This window comes from Stegodyphus dumicola, chromosome 2 (assembly GCF_044657685.1).
Source record: "Stegodyphus dumicola isolate Sdum_Otavi_A_Nest chromosome 2, ASM4465768v1".
Lineage (NCBI taxonomy): Eukaryota > Metazoa > Arthropoda > Arachnida > Araneae > Eresidae > Stegodyphus > Stegodyphus dumicola.
Window position 1 is genome coordinate 163,708,305 of NC_140769.1, and position 15,504 is coordinate 163,723,808.

General features: G+C 28.4%; 1 protein-coding gene across 4 annotated transcripts in view; it reads right to left on the bottom strand.

Moving 5' to 3' along the window:
* Window positions 1–2,413: 2,413 nt before the first annotated feature.
* Window positions 2,414–15,504, bottom strand: part of LOC118186115 (uncharacterized) — a 193,772-nt gene continuing 180,681 nt past the window's right edge. For all 4 annotated transcript variants that reach the window (XM_035356139.2, XM_035356140.2, XM_035356141.2 and 1 more), the window contains exons 7-10: window positions 11,732–12,466; window positions 9,656–9,743; window positions 6,766–6,813; window positions 2,414–6,260 (exon numbers count right to left, since the gene is read on the bottom strand). In XM_035356139.2, the coding sequence (XP_035212030.2) occupies window positions 6,240–6,260; window positions 6,766–6,813; window positions 9,656–9,743; window positions 11,732–12,466 (892 nt within the window). In that variant the 3' untranslated portion in view covers window positions 2,414–6,239. The remainder of the gene's footprint in view (window positions 6,261–6,765; window positions 6,814–9,655; window positions 9,744–11,731; window positions 12,467–15,504) is intronic.

The window sequence follows — 15,504 nt, forward strand, 5'->3', positions numbered from 1 at the left end:
AAAGACCACAAAAACTCATGCAGCCAACCAATTAATTCGCTTTCAAATCGAATTAATGCTGCTCAGCCAGTAAGTCTTGACGAATTCGTGTCATATCATAGTTTCGTTTTCTCGGTCCAAGATCGTTTGCACCCTCCTAGCTACGCCCATGTTGATGTTATATATATTGTTAGTCCTAGCTCTTGAGGAGTTAGCATTTTTCAATGACTTAAACAATACGTAAAGCCCCAAACCGTATTTATTTGGAATGGGATGCTGCTGATATTAGTTTTCTTTTTGTTGGCATAGCAGTGGGAAAGGAGAAAAGAATTAGATTCCAAAAAACCCTCCATTATTATCAAAATTACAGTTTTAGTAAATGATAACATCTCTATTTTACTTTTTCCTTGAAACTATACATCCGTCATTTAGCCCAATGGATACTGAAATTTTGCATCACTATATACGCTTTTTAAAAAACCAATACTGAAGAAAACTATCCAAGAATTCTAGAAATGTATTTTAATATAAAATGTAATGTGTGGGGCATTGCGAGGCCATGACAGGATGTGTCTGCAGATACTTTTATGAATGCTTGGTATAATTTATAGCCAGTTACCAAACTTTATAATAATCATGGCAAAAGCCAATCTGAAAGCTTTCTGATATCGCAAGAAAAAGGAAAATTTTCCGATTAATTGGAATATCAGAAATGCTAAATGAAGATAATATAATTAGTCTTATACTGCGATGACAACTGCCCAAACATCAATCAACTAACAAAATGTCAAATATTGTTTTTTTTTTTTTTTTTTTTTTTTTTTTTTAAATCCAGAAAACGCCATTTCAACTTAGTTATTTTTAATTTCATGTGGTGGTGATCTAAAAGAATATTTCCTTATGAAAAATACCCCATTCTTAGAGAAATATTGATAAAAAAATATTTTCTGCATATAATCTTACTAGATTTAAGCTGATGACTAAAATCTAGAATTGTTGAAGTCGCAACGATTCCAGATCTCGAATTTTGTATGGTATACAGCCAAAAAACATGAATAATAACTCCACTTTTACAATTTTATACTATGAACGGTTTATTAGATTTCTAAATACTGTATTTTCCAAAGAATAGTACAGACAATGATTAAAACAGGAAAATGATCACAAACTCACTAAGTTTTCATATGATGCATAGCAGATGGTAGTATGAAGGTTTCTACTATAACATACAGAGTGCAATGCCATTTATGAGCCGACACTGATATATGAAAAAAAAATTTTTGTGCATTGGAACATGTAAAATATCCGTTATGATAATCCAACATACATCTGGTACAGATTATCGAAAAGCATTATTAGGTCACAAAGCATTCCGTGGTAGCATCATCAGCTAAAGACACTGGTTGTTTGTGTAAATGGAAAACATGAAATGATCAAGCGTGTCTAATAAAATGGTGAAGGAAGAAAGGCATATTTTCATATGCAGACTGCAAAAAACCGATAATCATCACAGGACATAAACTTGAAATTCCAGTTAGAATGACTAACTTTAACCACATACCTCTCCCAAGTCTCAAGAACTAATGCTGAGTGACTTATTATTTCAAGATATATTAAGATTATGTTTATGTATCAGCATTGCCACTAACACTGGTATAGTATGTCCATGACAAGGGAAGACATGATCTTGCATGCAGAAAGGGAAGTTTATTTCACTGCAGGGAGAGAACAGAACCCATCCAATCTTGCAAACGGATGAATCCAATCTTGCAGACAGATGATAAAGCATGAACTATTTATCCTAAAATTAAGATGCTGGGGTTTTTCGACACCACATGATGTTGGTGTGACCAATCATCCTGGCGAACAGACTATACATGCCAGGTAATGCATCAACATTGCTGTAATGACCATTGACATTGGAATGCCATACAAGATATGGATTGAATTTCACTGACTATGTGTGTTTTGGCAAAAGAGGCACACACTGAATATCTGTAATATGTGAAGAAAACAAGTTTCTGGTTCTTTTTGTATACAGTTATTAATGCATATGCACTATCTCCAAAAATACAATATTTTGAAATCACATGAATCATTTGTAGTAGCTCTGCATTATAAATTCTATGTCACAAATTGCTAATGAATTTGTGATCACATAGTATACTGTGTAGACTTAAAAAGGTGTGATGCAAATCATTTTACCAAGCAATAAAAAATCAGTGTTGCATTGGAGAAATTTTTTTTTTTTTGTTTTGTTTTACATTCTTTTCTTTCTTCTCATAAAACAACTGTTAAATATCATAATCAATCTCATTTGTTAGCTAAAGATCAAACGGTGTAACTTTTCATTATGTTATTTTTTACAAAGAGCATTAAATAAAAGCTTAAAGAAATAAAAAGATTTGTAATTGATGAAATAATTAAAAACTAATTATTGAAATAATTTTTATTGAAATGGTAAATTATTAAAACTTGCATATATATAAGATTAAGGCATTTTATTACATAGACCTTTTGAATAATTATACAGCAATGTTAAAAAATGAACAAACTCTCCTGATACAGGAGATCATTTTTTCGATTGCTTAATAGCACTGCATAGAAGAGTTCAAAAAGAATATACATAGCTACAATACGTAAACAAATGAAACATGGCACATTTTCTATGAAATGATACATTTCATGATGTGATTTTTTATTCATTATAAAACACCATCCTAAAGCATTCACAAAAACCAAACCATTTATTTCTACTCTATACAACACACATAATAAAACACTACATTGGTATTTGTTTAATAATACTAAGTATATTAAAAGTAATCTAGAAAACTGTGTATTATACACACATATATGTGTGTATATATGTGAACATATATGTGCATGTATGTGTGTGCATGTAAATTCAGATTTATAGATACAAAAAAAATATTTTTAACAATATTATATGCTGTCGCAGAGACATTAGAAGACATTTTATTCCTCGTCATGTACAATTAGGTACAAGAATGATTCAATGTTGAATTCTAACCTTTCCAAACAAAGTTCTAAGAAGGAAAATATAATAAATATGAATGTATAATAATTTGATTAACAGTTGGCAAATTTTTGTTTGTTAAATGGGAAATCATTTAAAAAAATAATAATATGAAAAGCTCATGGGCCTAGGGTCATTCCAATGTAATAAATTAATTAAATTAAAAATTTAACTAGAATTCATCAATCAAATTAAGCGCTTATGTAAGACTTTTGTAAAGTACATATTTTGTCAGAAAGGTCTAAGAATGATATTTTATTTGCATTTACATCCCATATAAAAATACACATTTGAAAATTTTTAAATCTTATACATTTACATATTTAATATTAGGAACATATTTTGACATTTATATCTTTAACTGAAAGTAATTTCATATTTTAAAATGCACTACAAATTTAAAACAGTTTTTTAAATATTGTAATCAAGAATTGTTTTCCTATTTTATACCATGCATTTGTATTTCAGCAAATATAAAAGCATAGCGTCTTGAACAACAAAAACTATTTCTCTCAAAATTTATCTAAAACAGCACTTAACAACAGAGATACTTAATATTTTACCCTAATGTATTTTTTGATTTTGGTAGTAAACTTATATTTAAAATATCTACATAATACTACCTATATATCAATTGAATTCCTTTCATTGCTAATCCAGCATGTATATAGTGAATTATTTTACATGCATACAATTACTATGAGCATTATAATTTTATTGCAATGATTCATATTTACATATGAACATTAAAGTATATGATGAGCATCTACAATCCTAATTTTACTTCTAATAATGTTTAAATAATAATTGAAATTGTGTTCTCTCTCAGAATATTGGTATTACTACTTTTTCTTAAATATCATTTAGAAGTCTTTTCATACAGAAGAAGTCAGAGTGCAAAGATTACGCTAACCTGCAAATCTTAATTGTTAGTAGTATATGGGTATTAATTAATACTGCACTGTATAACAATAGATATTCTCACATTTAACTCCCCCATTATTAAATGAAGGTTTGACTAAATTTTGTTACACAGAATAAAGTGAAAAAAATATCTGAATTTTTATTTCAAAGCACAAAAAGTTAATGTATAAATTAATGTATAAATTGCAGTAAAGAATATTCAGCGTATGGACATCTAAAACCACACTGTTAGTTAACACAATGTAAAGTTAATAAATGAAATTATTTCACTGACTGGGATTTATTTAATATTACAAATGAATGGATGATAACAGTTGACATTACATGATGTATTTTCTAGAAAAAACAACAATTAACATGAAACCTCTCAGCTTTGTCATATTTTTTTTTTAATCTATGTATAAAGATAATCTGGCTTAAGTTCAACGGAAAGATAATTTTAGTATATCTATTTTTAGCATACGCTTGTGCATATTCAAAAGCATTCAGGTTTTAATCCTGATTTTAAAAGATGTAGGATTTATTTTCGTTTACTTTTACAAGAATACGTGAAGCTCAAATAAAGATATATATAGAAAGAGAGGTACATTGAGGCTTATATATAGAAAGCGAGGTAAATTAAAGCTATTAAAATTTATTATAAACCCAAATTCATGCACTTGATAGGTTATATATCACATTAACACACCCTGCTTTAAATCCAAATTCACACAACCATTCAAAGAAATCAGGATATCGCCTAAAAAGTTTTTTCTGTGCATTACAATTTTTTTTTTTTTTTTTTTTGGGTAAAACTTTTATCAAATTACATAAAATCAATTTTTCTAGCTTTAAAAAAAAGATTATGCTAATGCATCATGTAGTTCAATTATTTTAATTCAGCATTAAAAATTTTAAAATTTAAACAGATCATGAAATAAATTCTGAGCGAAAAAAGAATTCAAAAATGTAATATTTTTACACATATATTTTTCAATTACCAAAACTGTTTTTTAATTATCAAAATTATCCTGGTTTTAGTTGTGATCTAAAATATTAAACATACAAGGCACAATATGTTGGTGGTACTTGTATAAAATTAGTAAAATGTACTTAGCAAATGTTTCTGCAATTGAGATTGATGTTATTAATTAACAAGACTATTTTGATCTTCATTTCATATAAGCATTTTGCTGGTTCTATTTTACTCCTTCAATAATACTTCAAAGTTTTTTAAACTTAAGTGTAATTATATATTGAAAAAATAAACTTTACTGTTTTTAAAAACTGAAGGCTTCATCTTAAAAATGAAAAATTATAAAAATCAATATCAACCGTAGGAATCATACAGATACCCTCACTTATTTATGCACAAAACCATAACACCTGTAGAACATTTATGAAAACAAAATATTTTAACTTTGCTATATATTTAAAATATTCTGAAAAGTATATAAAGTTATTTTTATGCATAAATTACTCACTTGTTTCCTTATGTTACAACAGTATATGCAATCATACAAAAAGTTATCAGTACATTAGTACATAAAACTTATGATTACGTTAAATATCTGAAATGATATGAATGGATGAAAAGCACTCTGTGACAAGTTCAAAAAACAATGACTTAAGGGTATCATTTTATATATATGTATGTATATATATACATATATATATAACATTTAACCTTTGAAAGGTTTATAGTTGTATTTTATTACTCATTAATAAAATAGTTGTATGACAACTAGTTATATGAGCAAAAATATATAACCATCTGATACAGATGAAACTGACAAATGCATATTCATGCATAAGACCCTTGTACATGATATGATGTTTGCTGAACAATGAAATTATGTTTATTGTTTAATCACCAAAGTGACACTCAGTACATATAACAAATTGTAAGAATTCTTTTTTTTTACATGATGCATTTTCAAAAAATAATTTTGTGTTTACATTTGAGAGATGTGAACTATATTAATATGATTTATTATACAAGCAAAAGTGCCGCTTTGAAATTAAAAAAAACGACAGCTGAGTACTCTAATTTATTTCAATTGCTTTTGTACTTTATGCAGTCTCTGCATAATAATTATATTTTAAGACAAAAAAGAAAATTTAGGGTATACAAAATGTTATTCGATCACATTTAAGTTTTACACCATATATATATATATATATATATATATGTACAAGTGATTAAAGAACTGTTCCTCAGTCAAAGGAGTGTCCATCAAGGTGATTAATTTAGATTCTTCATAACAAGATCTTGTTCGGAGATAATTGCATTGCATTTGCATGTTGGTTAATATCTTTAAACACGTTCAACATGCTCCTAAAAAGAAAATCAAAAGATATATATATGCAGAATTAGGATGAATTCCTGCAATAATTATAAAAGTACTTTTAATTTTATATTATAAAAAATTTTTCATATTACTATAAAAAACCTTTTAAAAAATATTACTATTTTAGATTATTTTTTGCTTAATAAAAATAAATTTGAAACACAATTAAAAATTATAAAAAAATGTATATTACAAAGAAAGCTTCTACAATAATAATATATATTGGTATCATAAGTCCTGCAAAAGTAATCTGAAAACAATTTTTTCCTTTGTTTGTGTGCATGAGTATTTCAACTCAATAGCATAATCCTCGATACATATCATTACAGCAGTCTACAATTGTTTTAAGAAAGGGAAAGAACAGAATTTCAAAATGTATTTCTAGGTTAAGAAGTATATAAAATTCACATTTTAATATTTACAGAAATACAGTAATTCTTTTAGTATACATTAAATAAACTTTTAATATACACGCTAAAAATAAATTCATACCTGAGGTAAGCTGCATCCAGCAACAAGATTGTCAGATTTGAATATTTGCTGCAAAGAAAAATTTGAATAACTACCGTGCATATTTGTTAGTTAATACACTACCATTTTGTATCCTTATTTTAATCTATTTTATGTTTCAATTCAAAATTTTTATAAATAGTTAAGTATACATACATTTAGAAAAAGAGTTGAATGAAAAATGAGGATGGAGATGAATATAAACCACAGGAATGTGCAGGTAACAACTACAATTTATTGGTACTTCAACTTTTCACATTACTCTTCCATTTATCAAATAAAATGTCAATAAGGTCATAAAAAGGAATGCAGCACACTTTTTTTTCATACGAGAACTGAAACCTTATTACTTAAGTTCTATTTTAAGCTCTGCTACACATTAAGTGGCGTTTATTTCTACGCATAAGCTGGGAATTATTGGATCGTTTGCCAGCTTAATTATAGAAGTCAGTTTATATATGGATCCGCAAATCTCGCAAAAGCGTAAGTACTTTTGCATTAGCCGAGCAGAAGCGATAAATCGCCAAGTATCGCATTTTCTTATTTCTTTAGCTTATACTTTTGATGAAAAAATTCATTTTATGAAAGTATTTTAGTTTTCAATTTGTTTGGGATGCTGGTTTGTTGCAACGTCGCCAAAATGAAAGATCTGAATTTGAAAAATTTACTCTAAACTCTTCATTCTAGAACTTGTTTTTCATTTATGGAGAAATACTGAGCAGCCAAACTCATTTTAATTTTCAGCAAATATGATTATCTGTAGACTGAAATTTTCTGTAAAAGAATTTTTTCCTTGCTCGTCTTTCAGACAAAACATAAATTGGCACAGAAAATAAAACTACCACACATTACACATAAGAGAGAAGGAATGAATGGAATAAATGTGCTAGCTTTAGACAGGGTTACCATAGTTAAAACTATAATCATTGGCATCTGGCATTTTACAATATAGTAATTTGATTGGAAACTATTCTAGCTGTTTTACCAACTTGGCAACATTTTCACCCTCATAGCAACAGGTTTGAATATTAGAAGAATTTTTTTTTTTCATTTCAGCTTATACATAGGTTTTGAATTTTGAGTAAATTTTTGAAGAAAAAGTGCACTCTCAGCTAATACATGGATCAGCTTAGATTCAGAAATATATGATATATCAAATATCCGTACTACTTTAATATCATAATTAATCAATATTAATTTAGAATTATAATCATTTGTAAATTATGCTGCATAATCTCGCAACATCTTTGAATCTACAGAATCAAAATGTAAAATGCAGTGATGTCTTTTAAGTAGTATAAAATGCAATTAAAAATATTTTATAATAATGTAATGTAATCTCAGCTTTGCAAATACTTCACCTCACCAAATTTTCAGCTTTAAACAACAAATGAAAGCAGTAAAGTGATTAATTACATGCTTGCAAAGCGAGAGCACGGGAGAAAAGTTAGACTGCATAATGAGCAGCAGGGATACTTATAAACTCAGCTCTTTTGTTTCAGTTTTGAATGATGATTAGACAGCAATCACAACAGATGAAATAATGACGCAGTGCAGATTCTTTGATGGAGACATTGCTAAATTAAGGACAGGAATTAAAAGAGCTATTGCCAAATTAATTTAGTAATCTGTTAATAATTTTCTTTCATATTTTATATCTTATATATATATCTCTCTATATATATAATGCTCACAATTGTTATTAAGTGAGTTGTTAGAAAAGTCATGATGCATTTCTTGAATCTAAATTAAATTATTGCTATGTCATTTGACAGCAAGTATATCTAGCTTCATTGTTTAAACATTTGAGAAAGTTGGTCGATTTTCGGAGATTTTGCAAGCTAAAAATAGAAGACCAAATTCAGCACATTTGCCATATTTAATTGTATTACTTCTGTTCAGAGATGTGAAGCTTAAAAAAACGCTGTGCCAAATTTACAATGACAATGCATTACAAGAGGCGCCATTGATGGTTCCTGAAATTCCATGCAGATGAATTTGAACTCAATGGTGCTCATCACTCAGAGAGGCCAACCAAAGTTATAATAATAAAATAGAGGCATTGATTAAGTCAAGTCTACATTACATGACATAAGAGATTGCAGTAACATTGTACATCCATTTTAGCATTTACTACCATCAGAAGAAGCTGGGATATATAAGCTACCATGTGTTTGAGGTTCTGTCACAATCATTTGAATGTATACTATTAGCAAGTAGATAGTCTCAATGTATACTGTCAGCAACTAGACAGTTTGAATGAATCCATCATCCAGAAAATTTTAAAGCTTGTTAATCAGGAAAGGGCATGTTCTATTATGATAATGTGAACCACACACAAGTTTGATCACCTATAAAAAATTATAGAAGCTTAGATGTGATGTGTTGCCACAATCACCATACTTACATGACCTTGCATATTAAATTTATATTTTTTCTGCTCTTTGTGCAGTATAATGACCAATTCAGATGATGCTGAAAATCAGCACCTCGTTCAGTTTCTCGCTTATAATGATCGCTTCTTCTACAAACAACACTCACTGAAATGACATGTTATGACAACACTCACTGAAGATGTTATGACAACACTCACTGAAGATGTTATGACAACACTCACTGAAATATGGCATAGGTTAACAAAAAAAAAGGGGGGGCAATATATCATTGACTAATACTATGTGTTCATCAAATAAATAAATTACCTTTGAAAACTACAGGAAAAATGCATCATGACTTTTCTATCAAACCAACATAAGCACTCTCAATATATGGCAATGTAATGTGACTTTTTACTGCATTATTTAAATGTATTATTTGTTCAATTATTAAAAAGTGATGAATATAAGATAAGTATTTTTAAATATAAGCTTACCCCAAGCCAACTTTCAATACTAGGATCACTACCATAGGTTTCTTGATTCAATAACCAATTCATATCTGATCCTGCATTCTTAGTATTTCTAAAAAACAGATATATACTGATACACTTTCATGACATTATATTTAAATGAAATTAATAGTTCATGAGCAGTGAAGATTTAAATTATTGAAATCAAAAAAATTATCAAAAATATTTAAATAATTACTGCATCAAAATAAACAAAAATATAAATAATTAATAAGTACCTTCAATGCAGAATATGCATACATATAATAAATGAATAAATTATATATGTATAATAAAATATAAACTATATGGACATAAGTGAGATTATCTTTTGTTTACTGCCTTTCCTCTCAAAATAAATTTTAGAAATATTTCATACATACTTTTCTTTTCAATTCTCAAATTGTTACAGTGGATTTTAGAAGGAGGGAGGGAATCTTCCAAAAATTAAAAAATACAGACAGCATACTTAACTAAAAAACTGTGAAGGTACGAATGAATTGTTGAAAAATATTAATACAAAAAGTTAATGAAACTTTTTAAATATACTTTACACATTTTACAGACATATATGAAAGGATTTGCTTATAAAATACTGAGTTAAATTTAAAAAATACTTTATGTTTCCTTAAATTACCACTGCAATGTATTTAGAATGCATTTGCATACTCTTTAATTCTCAAATTGTTACAGTGGATTTTAGAAGGGGGGAAGGAATCTTCCAAAAATTAAAAAATACAGACAGCATACTTAACTAAAAAACTGTGAAGATACGAATGAATTGTTGAAAAATATTAATACAAAAAGTTAATGAAACTTTTAAAATATACTTTACACATTTTACAGACATATATGAAAGGATTTGCTTATAAAATACTGAGTTAAATTTAAAAAATACTTTATGTTTTCTTAAATTACCACTGCAATGTATTTAGAATGCATTTTCATACTTATTAGTAAAGTTACAAACATTTTATTTACAAGCATATTATAAATACAATGTTGAAGTAATCTTTATTTTGTGAACAAAACTACTCATTTCTATTGATTAAAAGCTTGTTAAATGAGTTAAATTTCTAATGACTTATACATGAATAATATATACAAAGGTGTAAGATTTTTGTTGCAAATTTTAAAACGTGTAAAAATACTTATAAGAAACCTGACATAAACTATGAAGCTGAAGGAGAAATGATTTTGTCATCTAGACAAAAGACAACAACAGTTCTCGTATGCATGTATATACAATTAAAGTCCTTTTTTCTAATAAGAAATTTTTACATTAAGCATTTTTATAAAGCAACATTCAACAACAGTATGATTAGCTCATGCTCACTAGTTATTCAAATGATGAAATAAAATGGCCAGACCTTGATTTGTGTTTTATTCTACACTATTAAGCATTTTTCAATTTTTTGTTTCTTGTGTTAATACAAATGCTTGCTGTAAAATTTACAAGGAAGTAAAACTGTCATAGAATACTAATGTAAATATTATTTAGATTAAATGTTCCAGTGAAAATAATAATAAGTTTAAATACCAATACCTCAAATCTAAAATCTTGATGTTTTGTAAAACTTCATCACAATGCAGCTATAATATTTCATATGTGTTAGTGTTAATTAAGTAACAGTTTACTTTCAAAGTTAGAAACACACCCAAACCTGAATTTTATCAAAATTTCATATAATTAGACTAAATTTTACATGCTAGTTCTTCCTCAAGCAAGCTTTAATCAATGCCATTTAGTTTTGCATAATATATAATCTTCCCAACGAAGTGGTGAAATAGCAGTGTGTTCGTAAGACTTATAACAAAAACCTAACTAAAGTATTTTTTGACAAATTTTAATGAAATAAATAACATTTTTCTCAACTTTTTGAATTTGCAATGGTGCATAAACATGAATGAATGATAAAAGCATGTTTGTAGATAATCTAACTTTATTTTTTTGGTTTTTCGGTTATTCTATAAATATTATAAACATATATATACATATAAGCAGCGAGTTCTCTCCCTTTCTGAGATTTACAAAAATTGTAATAAAAGTAAAATACATACACAGCAAAAGTATTAGGCAAGAACTTGTTCCCACTGCTAGTGGATGGCCCTTCATTCATAGCCGAAACCATTCTGTCATTTGTTATTGTTGATGGCTTTTCATTTATCAATGAAGAGGAGGCTCCATTCATCAAGGTAGATGCAACTTCATTCATCATTGAAGTTGTAGCTTCTTTTATCATTGAAGATGTGGCTTCTTTAATCATTGAAGATGCAGCTTCATTCATCATCGAAGATGCAGTTTCACTCATCATTGAAGATGGAGCTTCATTCATCATTGCAGATGTACCATTCATCACTGAAGATGTTATGCCGTTCATCACTGAGGATGCACCACCATTCATCAAAGAGGATGCACCACTATTCATCATTGATGAAGCTGCTTCGCTCATTATGGAAGATGTATTTTCATTCATTAATGGAGATGTACTTTCATTCATCATTGACGATACTCTATTATTCATTACAGAGTCCATTGTATATATACCGCTGTCACAAGAGTCTTCAATTTTGATAAAAGGGCTTCTCATTAAGCCTTCAGAAATTGGCACATCTGATGTGGTTTCATCTATTACTGGAGCACCTGAAATACCATTAGGCATTGCAGTATAAGTGGACATTGGACTTGTAATGGTAGGCATTACACATGCATGTGATTGAAGTTGCAGAGGTGGGTTGGCAATATTTATTGGTGAATGTTTCATTTCCATGTGAGGACTGATTGAGTTGCTATGGCTGCCAAAAAATAAAATAAGAAAAAATACAAATAAATACATATGCAGTTGTTAGCAGAAAAGGCATAGAGATAACTGATTTTGGGAACAGTAGTTCTCAAATTATTACCACCAAGTATAAATGTTTTCTAAAAATTGTTCTAAATCTTTTTTCAAAAAGGTCTATAAATTATTTTAAAATCTGCAAAATGCTTTTTAAATATTAATCTTCAAATGATTTTAAAATTAATCTAAAATGTTTTCTTTGAAAAACAATCAGCAAAGGGTTTTTAAAAACTGATATATGCATGCATTCAATTGCCATACACGAAGAAATAATTTAAAGCTTAGAATATATTAATATAGCATCTCACTCGCTCAAACTCTCACAATTTGTACTCATAAATACAGCACAGACAAGTTCACATTTGACAAAGATACTCTAACAATGACAGTTACAGTTAGCTTTGTTTTCTTTTATTCATTCATGCAAAGCATGTCAGTACAGAAAAAGGGGGGGAAATTAAATGTTTAAAAGGAAGTATGATGAGTGACAAATGTGTTTGGATGGCTTTGAGAACCACTGTGAACAGCAAACAACACACATTTAACATTTAGGTCTTACCAAAGGAGCTCGTTGTACATAGATCACCTGACATCAACCCAGTTACTGAATTAAAGGCATCTTCCCACAGAGAGTGTTAGAGAAGAAATGGGCCAACGCATCTCAAAGACCCTAACAAGAACAAATATGTCTGCTTTCTTCTTTGCTTCTTGGATAATAGGAAAATGCAGGAACAAACTCAATGCATAACACATTAAGCAAACAAAACATAAAATTATAAACAATCTGTACATACCATTTTTCTAAAAATGCTACATACATTACCGTAAAAGTCATGGAACAATCCCAGGATCTGTGACCAAACCAGAAAGGCGGTGAAATGCCACCAATGATAGGAATTTGAGCAAAAAGGTATATTGTGCATTTCTGATTTAAAATGTACAGTAGAACCTCAATTAATCGATTCAGAAGCCCCAGAGCTATAGTTGAAATGAAGGATAATGAATATTATTTGATGAATTATGAAAATATATTTGATTTCCTTAATAAAATGTATAAACTAGTTTCAAAGATGGAATCCACATACTTTAGTTTCTGTTTCAGTTACTAACTCTTCCTGATATTTTTATTGTTTTTAAGAGCTATTACTACTTTTCAAATTTTTATATTTTCATTATTAAATTACTAGGTCACTTGAAAAGAAAAGAGATTAAAATAAATTTTCAGAACACAAGACTTTGTAACTGAAATATTGATAGTTTCAAATGTAGCAACAGACACTGTCCATATATTACAGATTTTCTGTATATTCAATTTTAATTCTTGAATTACATTGCAAAAAACATTGCTAATTTAAGCTATAATCAGTTTCGATAAATGAGGTCCTGCTGCACATAACTATACGGGTATTAAGGGGAATCTATAGATATAATCATGATAGTAAGCAAATCATTCAATTAATTTAACAAATATGAAATCAAACAGCACCATGTTATTCTTCTGGCAGTGATACAAACATCAAAAGAAACCTTAAGAAATCTTGAACCAATAGCCTTCAATAGCTTCAGGATTTATATACGAGGTTTCAATAACCAACAGCATTATAGATTACACATAGATGTATTAATATACTCTATTGCTGACAACTCATTTCTCATAAAACAGCTTGATGCAATATGAAAAGTTTCTACACTTTTATTTATACAGAACATTCAAATAATGGACTCCCCAGTTAAAAAATATTTTAATTAAAATTGAATATAACCTACACACATCACATACAGACACAACATTAACTGTGCACATGTAAACCAAAATTTGCTTGTTAAAAAAAAAAGCACTTAAACTTCATTTCCAAACAGTCAGTCATATTAGCAAAATCTCACACACACACTATCATTCATCTTTCAAACATCCATCTACAAGGATTTAGTAAAACTTTTGAAGTCTAGAAATTGTCCTATATTTTAATGAACTCAATAAATATTGCCTAATATATAATTTTAAGAATATATTTTTATATATTTCTCAAAATTATATATTACCAAAAATATTCAACTACTTAATTTAAATTATACAATTTACTCTCTAATTTACAAAATTATATTTATTCGGAATAATTAGAATACAAAATCTCAAATTAAAAACAAAAAATACTACCCTCTACAAAGACAAAAGCATTTAAATTATTATGACAACTCTACAGGTTCCCACATCCAGCATCAGCATTACAAAAATAATCCATATTCTGTACCCAGTACATATAGAACATAATACATGTGTTTGACATACAAAATGATCTAATAGATTATTTTTGTAATTACGTAATATAGCTATGAAAATTTATGTTACCTATGTGTTCTCTCCAGAAGCAGAAACATTTTGCTTCGATTTTTTTATACAATCACAGCATGGGCAGTGCACTTAAGTTTTGTTCAAAGATCTGCATGAATCTATTCATAAATCATCTCAAAGTAAAAAATCAAATGTTGGTTACTTTCGCTTTTGACATTTCAACATATTTCTATCTGGCAATTTTAGACATAATAACTTTCAGAAGTTGATTCAGTTTGTTTAGATTATTAGAAAATTATTTTTCAAATTAGGCAGAAGCAATCTTGGAGAATACACTTTGTTATATTAAAATTTATTTTATCTTTTTTAAATAATCGTCCATTCAATAAATAAAAACGTGTATAAAATACTAAACTTCGATAAAGTTTGTGCTTCTTTGTTAGTTTTTAGTGGTGTCCTAGATATTATCAGATGGGCCTGGTATGTCTGCCTGTTGAACAGGATGCTGGGAATCAGTAAAACAAGATGGCAGCATCCCTGCAGGTTTGCACCAATGTGGAGCAGTGGAGTGTCATTAGATTTCTGTTAGCTGAAGGGTTGAAACTCATTGAAATCACCATCGGATGACAGTGCAATATGGTAAAAATTGCTTGAGTCAAATACAAGTGTACGAGTGGGCAGATAAATTCAAGAAGGTTGTA